The sequence below is a fragment of the Anas platyrhynchos genome, chromosome 3, assembly GCF_047663525.1.
Source record: "Anas platyrhynchos isolate ZD024472 breed Pekin duck chromosome 3, IASCAAS_PekinDuck_T2T, whole genome shotgun sequence".
NCBI classification, from domain to species: domain Eukaryota; kingdom Metazoa; phylum Chordata; class Aves; order Anseriformes; family Anatidae; genus Anas; species Anas platyrhynchos.
This window is the reverse complement of record NC_092589.1, coordinates 73,891,177-73,914,281: the sequence shown is the minus strand read 5'-3', so window position 1 is coordinate 73,914,281 and position 23,105 is coordinate 73,891,177. Positions and strand designations below refer to the sequence as shown.

Here is a 23,105-nt window from a genome sequence, read left to right as displayed (position 1 = left end):
TGCCCTCCCTCTGAGGGAATATCTCCGTGGGGCAGCCCCCAGGAGGTGCATGGGGTGGGGATGAAGTGTTGGGACAGACCTCTGGGTGGCTGCTGCTGTTTGCTGGAGTTGGTCCAACCCAGAGTTTCTCCCTGCGCACAGGTGTTGATCGCATCAGTGCTCAAAATAAGGCTCTTGGCCCAAAGCTTCCTCTCCATGCTTGGTCATGCAACAGGCTGCAGAGATGGAGCTCTGCACAAGATTTAGCACCACGGGTGGGATCTGTGGAGGGATTTGCTTAGAGATGACTATTGCCTTTTGGGTGGCTTGCTCTGAAGAGAAGCTTTGGTGGTGGAGAAAGGGAGCAAGGCTGGGAGGCAGCAGGAAGCCACATTGCCCAACAAGCTGGGGGCGCTGGTGAGGGTAGCTGAGGGAGGTTTTATACTCCTTCACCCTTTAAAGACAGTTAGGCACTTGGTGCTTCAGGACATTCAGGTCTGCTTTCTTTCTTTTAAACACACTGAGATTTTCCCCAGTGTCCTGCTGGCGGTGCTTCGCCACCTTGCCCTGCTGAAACTGGGTGGCAAGGCACTGTGGTGTCCGTGCCACAGCCTGGGTGATCTGGGCACAGGGGAGTGAGGCTGAGTTGTGTGGGAGTGTTGGTGGATATCCCAAGTGGATATTTGCTAGAAACCTCTCTAGCATTTCAAGCCATTTCCTACTATCTAGACTGCTGCCACATCCAGCCTTTGGCAGGCGTCAAAAACCTGACAGCCTGTGCTGCAAATATGTTTTAGCACACGTATTTCTTAATGAAATAGCGTCAGATATGAGATTATCATTCAGAGGCTGTTGGTGGATGGCACTAATGGATGAACTTTGCACCCGCATGTGACAGCTGCTTACAGCATTAATTACCCCGCGCCTGAAGGCCTAGGCCCAGCCCCGTGCAGCGCCACAGGGCGTCCATGTTGTGCCCGCGGGGTCGCCTCACGGCCAAGTCTCTGACAAAATAAAGATACGGATGCCAACGGGAACGGCTTTCATCCCCTCTTTGTGCTGGAGCAGTGTGAGCGTCACAGGATCCCTCGGTGTTCCCGTATCGGGCGCGAGTCGTGTTTCTGCTGATGCGGTGTCTTCCGAGCAGCCCCGCGGTGTAGGTTTGCTGGGCGTTTCGCAGGCAAGCGGATGAATGGTATCAAGTCATTGAGCTTATAAGTAGCGCACTGGCAAGCCGCCACCAAAATATAAATACATTAAACGTACTGAAGGAAATGTTCATTCTGTTGTTTAGCGCTGGACATGCCCCAGTGAGGTGAATTCAATCTTCCTGAGGGTTGTTGTGTTACGGCTGAGTGAGATAGGCACTTATCTCGTTACCGATCTTCCTGTCACTCAGTTTTTGTGCTTTGGCGCTTGTGGTTTGAGCCATGGGCTTGCCCCAGAGCAGTGCTGTGAGTATTTGCCAAGGGAGATGGAGGTGCTGTGGGGGTCTGGCACCGCCTTGCAAGGCCGGAGACTTCGTCTCTGACAGCTTCACGGCCCTATGTCCCTTGTCAGTCACAGCGCTAAGGGTCATACCTCCTTTTGGGTAGAAACGTACAAAATCGTTGCCTTTGTTAGGAAATGGCTGAAACTCGTCATCGCAGCGCGTATTTTCTCAGTCCCTTCGGAAATGCCCCAGCCTTGTGCCTGCTCCTACAGAGGCCAGTGGCCATCTCTAGCTGGCCGTGGTGTGAGCAGGATCTGGCGTTAAGCTCAAAGCTGGCTGACTGCGATAACGAGGGGTCTGGTCATCGCTTTCATGGGTGCTGGGGCAGACTTGATGGCCGTGATCCCGCAGCACCAACTCTCCTGGCCAACCTATGGCATCCGGGGAGCTGCTCCCACGTGGAAGCAGAGCCAAATCCTATGTGGCATTTGCAGCCCATCTGCGCCAGCTCAGTTCCCTCTTATTGCACGGTGAAGGGGAAAGGTAAGGCAGGAAAAAGGAAGCAAAAGGAATAGATGAACAGAGAGGCTCTGAGCTGCTTATGAAGAGTAATGATGCTTGGTACGGAATGCAAGTACTTAAAAAATAAGACATTTGCCGCGTATTTTATAGATAAAATGTTATTGTATTGAACTGAAGGATATATATGTTTCACCTATCACATCTGAACTAATCAGTGTAGGCTTTTAGAAGCAGCCTGTAATTACTCTGAGCACGTCATTAGTTAGATGTAAAATGAATGATATTACTCCATTTTATTACCTCTAGTGATATAGCCATTTGTATCATAAATTCATTGACCTCATCTTAAATGATCAATCCTGTAAGACAGACTTGATTCATTAATTCTTAAGTGACATTTTTTCTCCTCCAGTAATTTCCTCCTCGTGGCAGGGACTGTTTTTCTGTGTTTTAGTGTGGTATCCTAAGGTGTCCTATTGCCTGCATGAGACATGCACATTTTATACTCGTATCTTAAGTAATCTGCATAGACTGATTGCTCACATAACTAGACACAAAAGTAATGAAACACATAGATGCAGCAAATAGACATTTCTCACCAATTTTAACCCCAACACTTTGGGATGTTGCATAAAATCAATGAGATAATGATATTTGGCCCAGCCAGGATGTGCAGAGGACCAGAATTACTGCCTTTAATTTCTGTGGCTTTAATTAATTTTATCTAGTGATAAAATATACAGAAAGGTCTGTGATCAATATGTGAGGGAGGCAGGCAGACTTCAGGGCTTCTTGTACCGCAGTGAATTATTGAAAACAGGAGAAATCAGTAGAGAATTTCTAAGCAGGATTTCGAAATATTTTACCCAGGAAGAGAAAATATTTGTTTAGCTTCCAGTGACATAGGAGCCCACTTGAGATAAACAAATCAATACAGCAATAAAACATGAAAGTATTTCTGTGAATTTTTCAACTGATAACTAATAAAATTAAATGATTAGAAAATAATCCACAAGTGATTTTTTTTTTTGCTTTTCCTTTTGTTTTATTTTTTTCTTTCAGGCTGCTTAATTAAAGTCACCGAGGGGCTCTTCCTAGAAAGATATGAGGGCTGTTTCTACTCTTTCCTATTTATTGGTGCTTCTTTAGCACCGGGCATACAAGTTCAGAGCAGGTTTGCTTCCTTTGCCTGAATGGAAGGGCAAGCCTTGGCCTCGCCATGCCATGACTGCCCCCACCTTCAGGACCGCTCTCTTGGTGTCTCCCCTGCAAACAGGCACTGCTCTGATGGGTGCTGGGCTGGGGTGGGCTCCATCCTGACACAGCCTGCCCATGGAGACCCCCTGCTTTTTTACTCATCCCGTGCAGTAAGAGCCTGCCCTGTAGAAGCAGTGCAGTAGTTTACATCCCAATACCGTACATGCAAAATAGATAATGTTTTGTTACTGCAGTAGTGAGCTTTGGAGCAAAAATTTCTGTTAAGGTAAATCCAGCAGCGTTACTGAGATGAACGGCACCTTATTAATTCACGGCATAGACTCACAAATTCCCCTTTTGTCTGCTTGGGAAGGCTGTGGCAAGCCAGAAAATTTCAGGAGGTCAATTATAAGGTGTTTCCATCAGCTCATCCAGGGATGGGGCGGTGTTGATTTGCCGGGCGGGTGGCAAAATCCGTCGCCCTGCCAAATACCCGGGATGGTTCAGTGCCCACGGCCACGTCTTTGCGGCGAGGGGTTGCAAAGCCCCCGTGCTGGCTGTGCCAGCGCTGATCCCTGCTGCGGGAGCCGAGGGAGAGCTGGCGCCTCGCAAAACCCCCGTAAAACCTGGGCAGACTTTTAGCAGGCTACGTTGTATGGAGCAGCCACCACACCGGGTAACCCAAAGGTTGCGCAGGCAAAATCAGCAGTCTAATAGCCTGTCGGGGGGTGTGCGTGCGTGCGTGCGTACATATATATTAAAGATATATTGCTGAAAACTCAAAAATGTCACCACTGTTTATATTAAAGGAAAGCTGAGAGTTAAATGAGATGGGTAATCAGATGCCCGACATATGTTGTTTTGAATTGTTTATATGGCCGATCATTATTAAAATTAATTATCCTTTTAATGCAGTCTTTTCACAATCGTATTCCTTTTTTTTTTTTTTTTTTTTTCCTACAAAAGATAGTCATTTCAACACAAGCTAATCTTGGCTGTTTGGAAAAGGCAGAGCAAACAATACCGTGATGTATTCTGACATGGTCATGGGCTCAGTGTGCTGATAGAGAGCACCACAAATCTCTGTCAGTGGAGTATTTTGAGAGCTAATGTAAATGACAAAAATGGTTTTCTGTGTGTGTGCGTAAAATTCTGTCAAAAAAGTAAGGCACTGAAAAATCTGACATCTGTTTATCTGTTTATAGCTATGGCAAGATTACTCATATTAATTCTTGTTTAAAATGCCATATGAAGGAAAGGCATTTGTGCAAACAAGAGTCATATTTGAATTGTAGATCATGTCTTCACCATCTGTGAGAGCTGTTGGTGTTGCAAAATTAATGTGTTAATGAAATCACAATAATTTCTCTGAAGTAATGGATTCTGAAGCCTAGAATGACTATTTTTTGAACTTTGGTGTCTAGTGGTTTACAACTGGGAAAACCTTTCACGGCTTAATTAGTTCTGCAGCCTTACTTTAAAAAATAAAATAAAATAAAATAAAAAATTGGCTGTGCCTTTACCACACCAATAGTGATACAGAAAAGGATTAAATGGAAAGGAGAGAAACATGAAAAAATAAAAAATAAAGCCCGCAATGCAAACTTTTTGCTGTAGTATTTGAAAAGTTGCTAAATAGGCCCTTGCTTGCCAGGAAGTTTTACTCAAAGTGCCTGGTATACAAAAGTGGGCAAACAGCTCCGAAAATAATTCCAGCTTGCCGAAACATCACAAATTGGGGTTATTTGAACCTTACACAAATTTCCTGCCTGTTTCCAAGTTACTCTTGGAATAACGGGCAAGAAATGAACGGGTGACTGATACTTCTGCTTAGTGATGCCATTTTAAAACTCTGCACCTTTTCCAAGTCGCTGTTTAATTCTGTTAATACAGTACAACACAATACAAAATATCAGAGTGTGCAGAAATGATTTGCTTTCATTTCCAGCAACTTTCAGAGCCCTTTCCCAGTTATCGCACTCACCGTGTAATATTGCATCAGAGCAGGTAAAGGTGTGCTTAGATTACCCCCGAGGAGCAATCACAGCCATATTCAGATGGATTTTGTGTACATACATATGTATGCTATAACAGTTTATGCCAGCTGAGGCGTCTCCTCTGTGGTATAGCTATAATATATATAATGAACTGTATATGGTAGGATTGAGACCATGGTAGCATTCAATTCCCCAATATTTTTTGGGAAGAAAAAAAATAGTTTTCGGAAATGTAACTATTATTTTTCTGCTAGAAAAACAATGTCGTTAGAAAACAACTGAAAAAATGACTTTAAAAATAACACTATGAAGAGAAGATTGCTTTTCTTGCCTGATCTGATTTTATTACTGTGTTGTAGGTATGTGACTGGTGTAAGCACATAAGACACACAAAAGAGTATCTGGATTTTGGGGACGGGGAAAGAAGGCTTCAGTTCTGCAGTGCAAAATGTCTCAATCAGTACAAAATGGACATTTTCTACAAAGAGACACAGGCCAACCTTCCAGCTGGACTGTGCAGTACATTACATCCTCCAGTCGAAAATAAAGCAGAAGGCACTGGGGTACAGCTGCTGACTCCAGATTCTTGGAATATACCGCTAGCAGATGCTCGGAGAAAAGCCCCATCCCCGGCGTCTGCAGCTGGCCAAATTCAAGGTCCTGGACCATCAGCGTCTACCACTGCCTCTCCGTCTGACACTGCCAACTGCTCTGTCACTAAAATCCCCACGCCAGTTCCCAAACCTATTCCCATCAGCGAGAACCCAAACCTTCCCCCGGTCTCTGTCCAGCCCCCTGCTAGCATTGTGCCTCCCATCGGTGTCCCGCCTCGCAGCCCTCCCATGGTGATGACAAACCGTGGGCCGGTCCCTCTGCCCATATTCATGGAGCAGCAGATCATGCAGCAAATCCGGCCGCCCTTCATCCGCGGGCCGCCTCACCACGCCTCAAATCCCAACAGCCCTCTGTCGAATCCCATGATCCCGGGCATCGGTCCACCGCCGGGCGGGCCCCGAAATATGGGGCCCACCTCCAGCCCCATGCACAGGCCGATGCTCTCCCCTCACATCCACCCCCCTACAACCCCCACCATGCCCGGGAACCCGCCGGGCTTGCTGCCGCCCCCTCCTCCTGGAGCTCCCCTGCCCAGCCTCCCCTTTCCCCCCGTCAGCATGATGCCAAATGGTCCCATGCCCATGCCGCAGATGATGAACTTCGGGCTGCCATCCCTCGCCCCGCTGGTGCCACCCCCGACTCTACTAGTGCCATACCCCGTCATCGTCCCGTTGCCCGTCCCCATCCCCATCCCCATCCCCATCCCTCACATCAACGACTCCAAACCCCCCAATGGTTTCTCCAGCAACGGCGAGAGCTTCATCCCCAGCACCTCCAGCGAGACGCCGGGGGCGAAGCCAGCCAACAGCTCCTCGTCCCCCCGCGAGTCGAAGCAAGGATCGTCCAAATCCTCCGACTCCTCGCCGAGCTGCTCGGGCCAGTCCCTAAACCAAGCCCAAGTGCTGCAGGAGCACGGTAAAAACGAAGTCGTTGACTTGACGGTCAGACCGAGTAGCCCCGTGAACAGTAAATTCGGTTTCCCCAGCGTGCTGCAGGGCCCGCAGGACGGTGTGATAGACCTGACGGTCGGCCACCGCTCGCGGCTGCACAACGTGATCCACCGGGCTTTGCACGCCCAGGTGAAAGCCGAGCGCGAGCCCAGCAGCGTCGTCAACCTGGCTTTCGGGGGCTCGGACAAAAGGAACTGCAGCGACTGCAGGGACAACTGCAGCCCGGTGGACTCCAAACCGCTGCCGTGCGGCGAGGCGGCTCACTGCTGCCCCGGCCCCTTGGCCTCCGGCACGCCGGGCCTGGAAGCCGGAGCGGCGGTGTGCAACGTCATCGTCAACGGCACCAAGAGCACCGAGGGCTCCAAGAACACGGAGCCGCCCCCGGAGCCCAAAAAAAGCCAGCCCCCGGAGGAGCTGGCGGTGAGCGAGCTGGAGTCGGTGAAGGAGAACAACTGCGCCTCGAACTGCCACCTTGATGGGGACGCCGGCAAGAAGAGCGGGGAGGAGCCCCTGGCCGGGGGAGACAAGCAGGACCCGAACCTCAACAACCCGGCGGACGAGGACCACGCGTACGCTTTGCGGATGCTGCCCAAGGCAGGCTGCGTGATCCAGCCTGTGCCAAAACCAGCAGAAAAGACTGCCATCGCGCCGTGCATTATGTCAGCGCCACTTCTCAGCACAGGGCCAGAGGAGCTGGAGCCACCGCTGAAAAGGAGGTGCCTCCGAATTCGAAATCAGAATAAGTAAAGGTTTGTGTGACCCGCTGCCGCCTGCTGTGTGAGTACAATGGGTGTTTCCAGGTTGGAGGCCGAGCCCATGCGGATGTGGCCTTTGTGAAAGATACAGGTTCATCAGCACTCAGAAAACCCGTGGTATTTATGCTTTGATCCTGTTCTTTGTGCATTTGTAGTGCTCCATCCATCAGCAGCCTCCTCGCGTTGCTGCTCACAGGACGTTTTGTGGCGCTGCTGGCTGTGTGTGGCGTGCATCAAAGGCGGTGGTTTTCTGCCTAGGCTATGGCTTAGGTCCGGGCCATTAATCTGCTGACTTATTCCAGCTGAGTTGCGCAGCAGCTCAAGCCTTCATGATGATGATTGAAATTGCCCTGCGGCGCGGCGTAGAGCAGGATGCCCCAGCTGCTTAGCGCTAGCTCGGATCCAGTTGACTTACCAAATGGTCATCGCCAACCATCTCGCTTTGGTCTGCCTCCAGACCATGCCCTGGCTTCCAGCCGGGCTGTTCTCTCTCCGGGGGCGAGTCCCCTTCCCCGAGCTTCCCTGCTTTCGGTGTCAGAGCTTCAGGGCTGCCTGCTGCCAGACCTGCCCCGTGTGGCTCTGCTCCCTTACCTGAGGTGCTTGTCTTCGGCAAGCCTGCCCCTTTAGAAAAGCAGTTGAGGTTTCCCTCAGCCCCTTGGAGGGGGACAAATCCACCAACATGTGTGGCTTAACCAAGGGCGATGCCCCAGAGGCAGACCCTCATTTCCAGCCCGCTGAGTCCCCCTGCTACACCAGCGCCTTCATAAACTTGTGAGTTCAGCACGTGTCTGTTGCTTCAGACCTGTGAGCAAGAAACAAATGTGGCTGCGTTTGTTTCAATTCACAAGCACGGAGAGCTTCTTTCAGGGAAAGGGAAAATGGTGGGTGTTGCAAGAAATCTGTTCGGCAGCAAAATACTGACGTTGGGCCGGATGTGGCTTGGTGAGGCGCCAGATTTCATTACAATCCGTGCAATATTCTGTAGCCTCCAGCCGATCCCTGTCCCTGGTAGCACAAACAGCGGCTGCAGCAGTGCAATGTGAACGCTGCCGTGAGCAGCGTGGCGCCTCCAGCCGTAGGCTGTGCGTGCGGTGGGAGCTGGGATGCTGCAGTATCTCCCCGCTCCATCGGCGCAGACTAATTGCAGCATCAAAGGTACTGCAGTGTAGCCGGGGCTCCCTTTTTATTTGTTACCGTCGCGTTCCCTATGCTGGCTGCAGTGCCGGAAACGTTGCCCCTTTGATCAGGCGCAGCATTTATTTACTTTCTTCGGTGGAACAGAACCATTATTCTTTGCTGCAGGCATGTGCTGACACATTTAAAAGACACGTTTGTAAGAACAGAGGATGTCTGTAACTTTCTTGGACTAATAACCAACATATACAATAACTCAGACGTCGAATGAATATTTAAGGCCTTTACATTCGCTTAGGTGCTGATGGTAGGGATTTTCCTAAGCCCCTCCAGGTACAGATGGACTATATGCCCGTCTATTCGAGTATTTGGCTATTTCAGCAGCAAGACCTTTTCTGCAAACCCCAGCGTGCCACCTTTGGAGCTTGAAAAATTGTCTCTGCGTAAACGTACGTGCGCTTTTACCTAGGGGTAGTGATCTGATCTGGTGAGAAGCCCACTGCTTGCCTGCATCCCTTTTATTTAATTTTAGGACAGCCACGGTTAACACGTCCTTTGCCTTGCTCGGGTTCCCTGTAGCTGTGTTTTTTTTCAAGCTGATGCTAACAGGCTTGCACATTTGCGTGCTGCCTCTGTAGTTGAGGCCGGCTGCTTCTTAGCGTGCACTGCCTGCCATGTGCCCGCTGCTTGCCTGGACCACCCAGGCTGCAGTAATGCCATCTCGCTGAGGTCCTGGTCCCGGGAGGGCTTTATCGTCATCCAGAGCCAGAGTCTTTAAACCGAGAGCGAGCTCTGGCTTCACTGAGTTGTGTTTTTTTGCCTGTTGACACAATTATACATGACATCGGGGATGGCGTTTGACAGAGAGAGTGGGTAAACTGAACAGACTGCAATGAAAAGACAAGAGGGATGCTTTATCACCGAGGTTATTGTCCTCGGCTCGCTGTAGTCTCTAAATGTCAATAACTGCCACTTTGGTTATCCTCAGGAATAACCATTTTCCCATTCACTGACTTTTACATATTCCTTTGTCTCGGTGTAAGGATCGTCTTACAGGAGACTCCTCAGTTTGCCAGGCAAGATCCATCTGACCCCATACAGACATCGGTAAGGAAGGCGCAGCTGAGCTAATTGTCTGAACCCCCTTTAAAACCAGCCTAGAGAAGCAGGCACTTCAGAGACAGCTGAGCTCATCCTGAGTCGACAACAGAGACAGCCGAGATGAATTGTGCCCTAGGAGCGCCTGTTCCTCTCTGCTGTGAAGGAAACCGAGGGCTGCTGGCACAGACCTCCATGCCCCCATAGACACTGGAAGCTGAGAGAGCCAAGGCCCAGCCTAGGTGTCCGTCAGCGATACAGCTGCGGGCAACATCCCTCACCAGGCCCCCAACCTGACAGAAATGCTAATAAAACACACAGAGGGTAGGCTCTGCGCTACTCGTTGTGCTGACTCGGGGCCCTGGAGTTGTGCTTTGCACTGGCCGTGCTGAGCCGGGAGAAGAAAATGTCCGGAGAGTTTTCTTCTCTCCCGCTCCCCATCCCCCAGCTGGAAAGTCTGAACACATTGCCATAATGCGCAGCTTTTCCTGGATTTTATTTCCTGTCAAATTGTATGAAATGAAGGAAATTAGCCAAATATTTTTACGCTAGAGTTCTGGACAGACAGATTGAATTCGTGTAATGGCAACATGGACTCTCTAAAAAGGAATCAATGCAAGCATGACCCTTTTGGGCGAGTCGCCAAACTCCAGATTATTTAATGTACCAATTACTTGATTATTGGAAGTGCTAATCAGCAACATAATCCTCGATGTTAAAGTTTAGTCTCTCCATCAGGATGTGGACTGTCAAGCTGTTGTAGTTTGATGCAATTCAAAGAACCAGCAAAAGATGTCCCGGTGCCAAAGTCCTACTATGATAAAGCAATGAAGCAAGGAAGGCTGATCTGTTGGGTGCAGTTTTTTCAAATTTGTGCACCAAGGGTTTCTCAAATTAGTGTTCGTGTCGCCTACCCATGTGCTCTGTGTCCAGGCAGGATCAGTTTTAACCCCATAGTTTTGGTGGAGGGCAAGGTTTCTTTTGGACTCGATGATCTTGAGGTCTCTTCCAACATAGAAATTCTGTGATTCTGTGATTCTGTGATTCTTAAGCAAATAGCTGAAAATGCTAAGGACTGCTCGGCTTTAACATAATAGTTATGGTAAAATGGAAAATTAAATGGCACAGGCTAAACTCAAAACTAGCTTCTCTGTGTGTGTGTGTGTATTGACTAGTCCTGTGTTGGGGGCAGAGGGGTGAGGAAAGGAAGGAATTTTCCTGCTTGTGTAAGCACAATTTCTCCCAAAAGTAATAGAAATAGTAGGAGCATGGCCACCTACCGAGCCAACCCATATGTCCTGGGGTCAGCATCTGCTGAGTTATAGGCCCAAACTTCCAGCTGTCTAGTCCATACATTGTAGTCGTAAAAATGTACAACGAGCAGAATGCTCCAGTTTAGGGCAGAAATAATATATATCCCACTGTGAACTCCCCTACCCATAATGGTCCAGCACAAGATTTCCTGCTCTGGTCAGGATTCCTGAGGCAAGGGCCATAGCTATTAACCTCCCTTTCTGCCTTAAGAGTTTTTATAGCTCCCCAGTCACTGTAGCATCTATCTACCAGCATCACACCCTGCCCTCGTTGCTGACCAGAACAGAATTTGACCCTAAAGGTATGCTTGAAAACAGATTTTATATATTTACACACATTTTTGTGCCAGTCATCTTTGTTGACACACCACTATGGGCCAGAGCCTTAGCTAATTTTAACTGGATGTAGTTCCGCTGATGCTAAACTAATTAAAATCAACAGAGTAATCGGACTCATACGCTTAACACCTACTCTTCTGGTTCAGAAGTTTTCCTTCACCTGGCATCTTAGAAGCCTACAGAATTTTTCCATTTATTCTACGGGGGAAAGGAGAGACTGTTAATACCACAAAGCCTTAAACACATTTGCTTGGAACTGCAGCTTTGCCCTTGAGAGCTGCCTGGCTCTAGCAGGGTGAGCTTAGGTTTCAAAATTGCCTGGGTAGCTTCTCAGATATATTAAATCAGAAAAGGGTTTCCCAGAAAAAAAAAAAAAAAAAAAAAAAAAAGGAAAAAAGGCTTCTCAAAATGTTGAAGTATAAAATGACATGCTTGCAGAGCAGCTCTCAGCTCCCACATCTTGCTGACGGGGTGTGGGAGCGCTGACTTCCGTCTCAGTGGCAGTAAATAGCAGGCTTGTGGTACGGTGCTGTGGATCGCTGTGCATGCCTTGAAATCAAAGGAACAAGTGCTGATTTCTGATGGGTTTCTCCTGCTTTTCCATCAAACCTCCCAGGGTGAATATTTTAAATGTGAAATCTGATTCTTGATCCCGGTTTAGAAAATAGCCACACCTGGTCTGATTCACAAGGCGGTGAACGTTTAGGGCTCTTGGCAAATACAACACGGGGCCAGATCTTCAGCCAGCAGAGAAATGCCATAGCTCAATTAACAGACCCACAGGAGTGCAGAGGGCTCCTGGAGGCTGCAGCCGACCTGGTAGCTGCCAGGATCTGGGGCCATTGACTTCAGAGGTCACTGCAGTGCTTGCTTATTAGCATTGTCTTGTGACATGACAGCTGTTTGAACTGAATTAAGCAACTCATCCATGCCATTCTCTAAGTTGGTAAACATTACTATTGAAACAAGGAGACACTCATAATTGTCTGTCAGGCTTTAAAGACTGCCCAGGCACTTTAATACATATAAGCATAGAACAGAATCACACAATATTCCCAGTTGGAAGGGACCCACAAGGATCACTGAGTCCAACTCTTGTCTCCACACAAGACCACCCAAAAACCAGCCCATGTGTCTGAGAGCGCTGTCCAAACTGCCCTGGGGAGCCTGTCCCAGTGCCCGACCCCCTCTGGGCGCAGACCCTTTCCCTAACCCCCAGCCTGACCCTCCCCTGTCCCAGCTCCATGCCATTCCCTCGGGTCCTGTCGCTGTCCCCAGAGAGCAGAGCTCAGCGCCTGCCCCTCCGCTCCCCTCGTGAGGGAGCTGCAGGCCGCCATGAGGCCTCCCCTCAGCCTGCTCTGCTCAGGGCTGAGCACACCAAGGCACCTCAGCCGCTCTTCATAGGTCTTCCCCTCCAGGTTCTTCACCACTTTGTAGCCCGCCTTTGGACACTCTCAGAGAGTTTTATGTCCTTCTTATACTGTAGTGCCCAAACCAGCACACACACTTGAGGTGAGGCCGCACGAGCACAGAGCAGAGCAAGACCATCCCGTCCCTCGACCAGGTAGCAGTGCTGTACCAGGTTATGGGTGGCCCTCCTGGCTGCTAGGGCACACTGCTGGCTCATGTTCAAGTCCTGCTGACCAGAATCATCAGATCTCAAGTGCTAACATTCCTCTCATTTAAGTCAATGCAAAACAAATTTGGCAGGATTCAAAAGTGTGAGGTGTAAAATGGGCGTTGGGGGAGGCGCAGGCTTGCCATCAGTGTGTTCTTGTGCTGTTAGCTATCAAAGCCAGTGGTGTATGGAAAAATTATGAGGAAAAAAAGTACAATTCGTGGTTAAATATAGAGTATATAACAACAAAGATCACAGTAAGGATGGTGGTTGTGAAAGAGCGGGACGTAATCAAGCAGTGAGCAGTAGAGTTTAAGAAAAAAATATGAATTTCTGTTCAAAAAGCTATGGGAGAATCAAGAAAAGCAGAAGCACAGCTGCTTGAGCAAGAAATCAGGAGGAAATCAAGTTCATGCCAAGCAAGATTTTCTTAATCATTATTTATTTTCAGATTACTTGCTGAGTCCCTCCTTGTCTATTTTTTAGGTCTCCTATGGCAAAACAGGGAAGTTCAGCACATTGCTGGGTGTCTCCATCAATTGAGGCCTCACAGCTGAGCCTTACCTGAGCTGTGACCTTAACATGTTTACACTGTCTTGATAAGGAGCTGCATTTCACTCCGGGGACCAGAGGTTGTGTTTGGAAGTGTGTGCGATCATCTCATGAGAGATGTGAATCAAAGCAAACTCCAGCATTTTACAAAACCCTCACATACTCAGCATTTGCTTCTGCCATGAAATTAACAGCTAATTAAATGCCTGGGCTTGATCCTGTGAAGTATTTGGTGCACTCAGCTCTTGGTGCCCCTAATGAAAGCTGAAGGCTCTCAGCACGCTACAGAATGAGGTTCTGTCTCTGACTCATTTGCATGGCTTTACTTCCCCAGACACGATTCTGGTATTTGAAAAGAATGGGATTCCTGTACAACATGTGTCTCAATTTGTAACGATATCCTCCCTGCAGCTGGCTTGCTTTTCCAAGTGTTTCTGAAGCATTACTGTCTTCAATTTGAGCCAACCTCCAACAACAAATTATCTAGAGGCAAAGAGGCTGAGCTGCGCTCGCGGAGAGGACACCCCCAGCCTCTGCTGCACTCCCTCTTCCAGCCCTGGGTTTGGACTTCAGGCTGTGTAATGTAATCATCTCCTATGGAAGCACACACTTCCCTCCACCTCCTCCCCCTTGCACCCCCCAAAAAAATAAAAAAAAATTAAAAATTAGGGATTGGGTAGTGCAGAATAAAACAACTATCGAGTTGCGACCTCTCTGGAAAGATCTGCATCCCATCATCGGCCGATTGATATTTAAACCTATGGTTAGAGCAATTTTTAGCGATTCATTTGGAGGCCACGTGGTAAAATGCAGGACTTGGTGTCATTATGATCCGCTGCCTGCTTATGCTCCAAATATTTATAAGCTTTCGTGAACCACTTGCGCTGCCACTTATAAGTTTCTTATTCAAAGGGGGGAAAAAATTTAAAAAATACACTTTTCCACAGGAATTCTCCAATTGAGAGATGCTGGAAGGCTCGTGTAAAAGAAAAGATGAGGTCACTGCAGATTTGAATTCTGACCCTAACTTTCAAAGTACAATTAAAATGTCACTTCTGTTTTATTTGAAGCAGCTTACCAATTATTGCTGGACGAGTTACCTCGGTGGCGGAAATGTTTCTGTTCCCCTGGGGTTGAGGAGGAGGTGGGGAACAGGTAAAATCTGAAACACCGGTTGGGTCTGACACAGTTTGTTGGGTGGCCAGCAGTGCTGGGGACAGGAGATGCCCTGGGGAGCCTGGCACTGCACTGGGGTGGATGCCAGTTCTCATCCACTTGCTCCTGATGTGTTCTGGGCGAGTTTTTCCCCTTTCCTTCACAGTATAATCTGCCTGGTGTTTTGGGTGCCTGAGCACTCCCCTCTTGCCCTTGGGTGAGTCTGCACCTGCTCTTGCTTAGGCTGAAAAGAGTCAGGATGGGGCCATGAATATCAGGGGGAAACTGCAGCATGCATGCTGGGTGTTACAGCTCCCCACCCGGCCTCTCCTATGCCCAGCAGCTCTGCCACCCCGAGGACGGGCTGATGTTCCTGCACCCAGGTCCTGCTGCTGGTTGGCACTGAATTCTTGATTTCTCTTCCATCACCATGTCCCTGGTCCTGCCCCAGCGTGGCAGCCCTGACCCCACAGATATCCATGTCCTGGGTAGGTATGGTCAGAGGGGTCATTCATGGGAAACACTGATCGCTTCCTGGTAGGGGAGGCCAACACATTTCACTAAAATGATGCTTCTGAAAAAAAAAAAAGGCATTTCAGATGAAAACATCAGGTCCAGGTGTAAACCAGGTGAGGAGGACTCTCACAGAGAGGTATAGGGCTGTTGCTTGGCAAGACCATTCCTACCCTTCATCCTCCTACACGCTGCTACCCACAGTTAATCTTTTTTTTTTTCTTCTGGTTATTTATCTGGTTTTACTGGAGCGATCGGCTTGGATAAGAAAATTGAGAAGCACCTTAGAATAGCCAAAAGCCTGGTGGTTTGGACCCACGCACGGGAGGCTGCTGAAATTCAAGTTTAAGTTTCTATTCTGAGTTAGGCAAACTCAGAGACTTAAAGAAGGGTTATCACATCACTGTGGTTGCTTGTTTTCAGGAAAGGAGAGGAGAAAGTGTCTGGATTTGGTTTTCCTTCTTTTTTTTTAATAGTTTTTTCTTTTTAACTTTATATGAAGAAAATATTTACAGAGGTTCTGGGGAAATTGCTGCTATGAGCAGTAGAAAGTGGTGTAGGTGACTGGTATGGAAGGATGACGATGGCAAGGAAACCTGACGGCAGCACTGATGCTGAAACGTGGGGAATCGAGCCCAAATGTTCAGTTTAGCCCACCAAGACTGGTATCTTCCTCTACCCACCTTGGCTGGTTGGATAGAGAGGCTCTCCCCAGGTATGTTTTGGAGCATCTAAGGTAGCACCTGCTCTGGAGCACCTCTGGGTTTGGGAAGGAGGACAAGGACACCGGTGATGTGGAAACAGAAGGTGAAGATGCTGGAGGAGGAGCTCCTGGTGAGCTCTGTTTTACCTAGGAATACACAGACCTGATGGGGAGAGGTTGTGCCATTTTAAACTGCTAAGTTTAGGGAATCCTGATTCCAGTGGCTATGAAAAAGAGCTGTGTGCTTGCCCAGACCACGATTGCACTCCCGTTTTGGGGAAGGTTTGGAATGATTGTCACCAACGTGGCAGGGGGCCGGATTTCTGTCTCATCTCTCCTGAGTGCCACCAGCTGCCTCGTGAATTCGGGAGTGTGGAGCCGACATCTGCTGGGTCACTCTCAGGGTCTCTCCGCAGTGATGATTCCTTTGCTTCCTCTTTTTAAGATGTGTGTTTCATCTAGGCTGTGCAGTAGCATAAAAAAGACCCTGGAACTGGATTTCCTACATTTCCTTGCTACTTCACAAGGGCATGGTGACATCCATCCCTGTTCCTAATGTCACAGGCTAGTTTGAGGGTTCAATTTAACATTCTTCAAATGAATTTGGTGAGAGACGGTACTCAATGTGCCAGCAAGGGCCAAACGTAGACAACGTAGAGAAATTGCCCTGGAGGCTTTTCAAGGAGTAGGTGCCGGGAAGCAGGAGCCAGTACATAGCAGGCCTTCTGCTACCCCCAAAATCGAGGGATGGTGTGTAAGGAGTCAAGTTGTTCTTCCATTCGTGCTAGAGGCCTCCCCGGACTTCCCGACTTTTGCAATGTGGCGTTCCTTCAGTTAGTTCATGGAAAGATAAATCATCAGCTATTCAAAGGGGAAGGCTTTAATGAAGAAGCTTGAACTGCTTTAAGAATTGCTAAAAAAAAAAAAAAAAAAAAAAAGAATAAATTAGAGAACTATTACAAGTAACAGATGACTCCAGAGTGTTTCCAGGGCTGAGCTTGCTCCCATGCTGACTTTAGCTGCACTCTTGTGGTTTATTTTCAGAGCAGTTTCCCTGAGAAAATCATTGCAGCGCCTTTTCTCCAAGGCCATGCATGTCCCAGATGAACTAGGCCTCTTCTAGCACATCAACATTCATTGTCCGGGTGAATTAACTGCTGTGCTAAATGACGGAAACTCTGCCACACCAGCCCACATCAACGGCTGCCTCACCCCTCCCCACCCAGCCTCTATTTTTTTCCTGAACAATATGATGCGGGTCTGGAGACAGAAATGTTCAATGGAGCACAGAATGAGGGGGGGAGCACAAATGGAAAAAGACCTTGTGAGTGTACGTGTGTGTGTGCAAAGCTGTGTCAGTGGCATGGCCCTCTGAGAAGGTGGGACATGATGGAAGCGGCTCTCTGGCTGCTGTCACTGCCTGCAGGAGCGTGCTGCCAGCGTGGCCTTCCTACCTGTTCTCCTTCTGTCCTCTTTTCCATAAGGCCTTGTGGGGTTAGGCCTACACCTCTGACTTTTGGTGGTTTTCCATCCCCACAACACTCCTGCTTAGTGTGCAAAACCCAGTGTGTCCACCTCAGGACAACTCACATAAGCTCAACTCCATGCCTTTATAATTACCAAAAAATTGTCTTTTGTAGCTGACACAATCTCTCTATCTGATCAGCACTCTCTGCTGTGTGTTGGGTGCAAGTTCAACTGGGGTGAAGAGCATATGTTTCTCTCCTAAAAAGTAATTTGTTTTTGGGGGGGGGGAGAGATATAAATAGCTTATTTTATTGTGCTGGTCATGCACTCTGGTGTTGGCACGAGGTGTAAAGCATCTGACTGTGAAGTGGTGATGACTAGTATGTTCTCGTTTCTTTATAAAACTCTGCATGCGATGCCTGATATGGATTTTTGTTCTGTCACTTGATTGCCATGAAGATGCATTCATCGAACACAATGACTGTCACGTGAACCAATCAATAGGGAAGATGCTGCTCCAAGCTGCACTCTATCTGCAGGAGGGGAAGACAGACAGGCCTTAAAAAGCCAGCTGACTGCTCCAAGCAGAAAGCATCGAGGACTCAGGAACATCTTCATGCCCTCCTTCCCAAACCGCTTATCACTCTGCACTATGCCTTGCCATTTGAGACTGATTAGCGCGGGATGGAAATCTGTTTTCACTGATGCATGTTAAGAAAGGAACAGGCAAAATACCTGACGTGCAGAGTGAGGGTTCATAGAGAGGCTGCAAATTTTGTGTTCTCTGCTTCCCTTTTTAGTTAATCTCCGAGCACGATTTCAAGCCAAAAAGTGACAGAAAGCAGTGATGTGCTTTATGGGGAGTACTCAGGAAGTGGATACATCCCAATGCTCAGTCTAGTTCTTCTCCTCGGCACTCTCTGTGCACAGAGCTGCACATCCCTCTGGGCACAGTGCCCTAAAGCCCAAGTGTTATTCCTTAACCTAGATCTAGTGGTCTCCATGCTCTGGAAGTTTATGCTGGTCAACACAAAGTGCCTTCCAGCCTCTGCTTTGAGAAGGGAGGAGATTTGGCAGGGGAATACAGGCACAGTGATGAGAGGAGTCAGTGTGAAAGGGAGATCAGGGAGCAGACTGAGAAGGAAAATGTGACCCAGCACCAACATTTAGGCTGATAGTACTTGAGTTTCAGTCTGAGGCTTTAGGGAACAGCGGATCCCATCCAAGGTGACAGAGACCAAAGCAACCTTTGTAGAGAGAGAAGACAGTTCCTGCAAACAGTCTGCGTGGTCAAGTGACGAGGGAAGCAGGAGAAGAGGCCATGGCATGTTACCCAGTACCCCTAGATAAATCAAGCCATGAGGAATTTAAAACGACAGTGTTGTTGTTGTTAGCTCCGTTAGACTGATAAGATGATTTTTTTTTAAACATTATTCCAAAGATTTTCATGGTCTTGGCCTTTACCACTGGCAGTGCTTAGATTATTTTAGGGGAGCTATCAGGCAGCTTTCTGAAGGGCTCAAGTCCATGAAGTAGTGTTTGCTCCACTGTTGTTCACCCAGTCAAAGCACCAGCTGGCTTCACAAGGGGTTGTCTGAATAACTACTGGGGGATGTGTCTCCTTCATGTCCTAAATAAATGAGGACCAAGGAGATCATGGGGGCTTCAGACCAACCTCCCTCACCCCAGCTGGGTTTTGCTGTCTTGAGCATACGCCTTTCATCTTTGTTTAGTGTATGTAGCATGTACAGTACCTGTGGGGAATTAGCTCTGTTACTGGGAGATGGTATTTGCATGAGAATCACAGAATATCCTGGGTTGGAAGGGATCCACAAGGACCATTGAATCCTCCTCAGTGCTGTGCCCACTGCCCTGGGGAGCCTGTCCCAGTGCCCGAGCACCCTCTGGGTGCAGACCCTTTCCCTAACCCCCAGCCTGACCCTCCCCTGTCCCAGCTCCATGCCGTCCCCTCGGGTCCTGTCGCTGTCCCCAGAGAGCAGAGCTCAGCGCCTGCCCCTCCTCTCCCCTCGTGAGGGAGCTGCAGGCCGCCATGAGGCCTCCCCTCGGCCTGCTCTGCTCCGGGCTGAGCACACCAAGAAGGCAGAAGGGAAACCCCACTTGTTTTTTGGGGGGGCCTAGGTGAAATATCAGCCCAGCTCCCTGCCACTTGGACTGCACTACAGACAGCTTTAAAAGCACAGGAAGAATTGCAATAAGCTGCAGTTTTAGTGTTGAAGTGCTGTTTTCATCTGCCTTGAAAGCATTGGGAGAAACCTGGATTTCTGGGAGGCATGCAGGTCTAATGGCAAAACAAGTGAGCTGCAAGGCAGGCTCTGTTCCCCGTCCCATCGCCATCCCTGGTCCAAATGTGTTTTCCTCCTCCAAGTCCACTTCCCTACCTGTGCAGAGCAGACAGTGATACCTCCAGGTTCTGTAAAGCACAGTGAGATCTACTACATTACCGTGAGGTATTATTATTCACCCGTGATCTTGTAGGATGAAACGAGCTCTACAAAACCCAGAGAATGGACTATTATTATATCAATTTACAGCTTTTTATCGCAGGGATTTCTGCATCCTCCCTTCCAGCCACCTCACTGCGAGGGCAGCATCACATACCGATGGCCCTTGCAGCGAGAGGCAGAGCAAAGGTGGAAGCGGTGGGGCTGTGTGAGCTCAGGCAATGCCCATCCCACCTGTGATGAATCCCATCCCACTGGCACTGACCCTCTCTCCTCTTCTGCTTCACAGGAATGCTCACCGACAGGGTACCTTGCATGGAGAAAGGGAGCAGAGCAAACCACGTCACTCCACTGAATGACACCAGCTGGTCCGCTCACCATCCCCTCTGGCTAAAAGTCAAGCAAATAAAGCAGCTTCCCATCACGACGTCCCTCCGAGGAAGCCTCAGTCCCACGGGTGCCTTTGACCCAGAAGACAGCACATCATGGACCCACACGGTGTGCTCAGCATTCCTGCGACCACCCCCTCTTCTCCTCCAAGGAACGCTTTCTCCTCTTGGTTTCTTGCTGCGGGGATTTTTCACCCTGGTTTCAAAAACCACATGGACCAACATAGGTACTTTTTCCCTCCCTGACTTCAAAGTTCAGATATTTGAGACTGGACAGTGATATGGATTTTTTTTTTTTTTTTTTCGAAAAACTGCTGTGGTTTTGCTGCTACACTAAGAATCGTGATTTGCATTGTATGGTTTTGGACCTATTCAAGTTTTGATGGGGGAAAGGGGTAATACTGGAGTAGCAACGCTTCAGAGTCATCTCTGTCCTACCCATGATGCACTTTTAAATGAAGAGTTAGAATATTTTATTGGCTAATATACTTTCCTTGTTATTTTTACAAAGGCCACCTTTATCCTTTCTAATGCCATATTTTCAGTGTTACACTTTTATGGCTTTTAATTTTTGATTTGACAGATGTAAGAAGCAGCATGAATAGTTTATACTGTGGTTTTTCAGAGACTGAATGCCAAGAGAACTCAGTAAATGTTTATTCTTCTCAGCTTTCTCTTTAAATTCCCCTAAATAGCGCCCCATTTGGGAACAGAGCAAGAGTGTTGAACTAAAGACCAAAATTCCCTCAAGGTGTAAAATAATCTGAGGGGAATATTTGCTGGGCGTCACGAAAGACTTGGATGAAATTTCAACCCTGATGGTTTTCAGTGATCCAGGAAGGCAGTGAGACAATCTCTCCATATGCATAGCCCTTTCATGATAATTAGAATGGTATGGACAAACCAATGAAAACAAGGGTAAAGTGAGAAAGATCCCCCATGATTCTGTTTCACTGTTTGCTTTCTCCTGTCATGGTTAAGAGAAATGTGCAATTCGATCCTCAATCAGTGGGTGGAGGATAACAGGGTAGAATTTACTTGTGTGCACTTGTACAGTTGTAGCCAAGAGTCCAAAAGTACACTAGAGCATGTTATACTGGCACTGAATTGGTAAGAGAGTCGTGGAGTATCCCATTCTGACAAATACAAAAAAACAAAAACAAAAACAAAAACAAAACAAAAAAGAAACAAAACAAAACAAAAAAGCAACAAAAAAACTAAAAAAATCCACACAAAAAAGTACAAAAAAATAAAAAACTAAAAAAAAAAAATCAAAAAAAAAATCAGATCACCTTGTGATTCAGTGTAACTGTTTACTAACTCGAATAAAGCAATTGTTCACTCTCGAGTGTTCAGAGCACACCTTTTCTATAAGGCTGCTGCGGGGAAGTGAGGAGCAATTTGCAGGAGCAGTGTCTCTGATGGTTTCAGCGGTGCTGGGAGCAGGGGATCCAAGTCAGTTGAACCAGAGCCTTGTAGCGATGGTGCACTATGAGCACTATGTATATACTGTATTTCTATATTTTCCTTTGTACAGATTCACTTAAGTCAAGCTACTGTTTTACAGGTGCTCCTTATTTATTAGAGCTGTGAAAGCTTGGAAAACACACCGGGCGAGCAAGCTCGCTTTTTAAAAAAAAAAAAAAAAAAAAAAAAAAAGGGGGCAGGGGGGGAATCCAACAGCTCCTGAGTCTAGGGAGAGAGTTCAAAGAGGTACTGATGAAACATCTTCAAGAGAGCAAGAAACTGAAGCACCCTCAGTGTGCTCTGCTTTCCTTTTGGGCTTGCAACAATTTTCTCTCTCCCTGACTGGTGTCAGATTTATTAAAACAAAATAAATCTCCAAGAAAAAAAAATGCACTTAAATGTGCTGTTGTTTTATTATTATTTTTTTTTTTTTCTTTTTTTTTTTTGGTGCATGCAGTTATTCACTCCTCTACCTGCCTGGTCCCAGATCAAACAAAATTCACTCTGAAGTCTCAGAAACATATGTGGAAGTGTTCCTGGGGTCTGTGTCTATGTCCCTTCCACTTTTGCTCCTCTCTCATCATCTCTCGGCTTCTGCAATGTTCCAGGTGTGGGGAAAACAAACAAACAAACAAACAAATACCAAACACCAATGCACTTAGCAGTGCAGGGTTAGGCCCTGATCTTACAGAAGAGCCCCATACGGATGCTCTGGCTGCAGCTCTGCTCATTTCAGGGGGATTTGTGCAAATTTGCTCACACCCGTGCATATGGGGCCGGTGTATGGAGCGTGCTCCGTGTGCCTTTTGTAAGGAGGGAGGGTTTTTTATGCATCAGCTCCCCCTGAAATCAAGCCTAGGCTCTTCCAAGCACCAAACTCCTCCCAAATGCCCCCAAACTCTGCAACAGCAACGCATTTGCAGGCCCCGAGCTGCCTTGCAGAAGGCTGTTTGCTTCCCAGCTCTTGGCCGGCGCTGCTGATGGAGGAGGTTGAGATGTCCGGTGAGCTCCGTAACTTTCTGACTGATTTCATTACCCGCTCATGTAAGGAAAACAACAACAGCATAAGCACGCCTGCTTGGAAGGGCGTGCAGAGCAGAGCTTGTCTTCCTAGTAAACAGCTTGCTACATCTCTATTTATTCATCTGAACTTGGCTGTAAAATGAAGGCCGTGTGTATTGATTTTGCTTTTGTCAGTGGTCCAGAATTGTTAGCACACATTTTCACTCCTCTGAAAAACAACAGACTCTTTAGAGAAATCTTTCTCTCTCGTGAGCCGCTTTTTCCAGAAATGGAATCAGCTTGTCAAAAACCATAAAGGGGTAGAGAAAGCAACCTAGGCTGAAGCTGGCTGCGTGCATTTCATCTGATCGCAAACTTACCTGAGCTTTCCTGAGAATTCGCCTGCATTGTGCTTTTTGAACGACTTCCCCCAGAACCCAGAATCT

The 23,105-nt window shown here is 47.9% G+C and overlaps 1 protein-coding gene across 3 annotated transcripts in view; it reads left to right on the top strand.

The window, feature by feature from the left end:
* SOBP (sine oculis binding protein homolog) overlaps positions 1 to 21,863 on the top strand; it is a 95,184-nt gene extending 73,321 nt beyond the window's left edge. For all 3 annotated transcript variants that reach the window (XM_072036134.1, XM_038176184.2, XM_072036135.1), the window contains 2 exons: positions 5,487 to 7,441; positions 20,091 to 21,863. In XM_072036134.1, coding sequence (XP_071892235.1) covers positions 5,487 to 7,439 — 1,953 coding nt within the window. In that variant the 3' untranslated portion in view covers positions 7,440 to 7,441; positions 20,091 to 21,863. The remainder of the gene's footprint in view (positions 1 to 5,486; positions 7,442 to 20,090) is intronic.
* Positions 21,864 to 23,105: the final 1,242 nt, after the last annotated feature.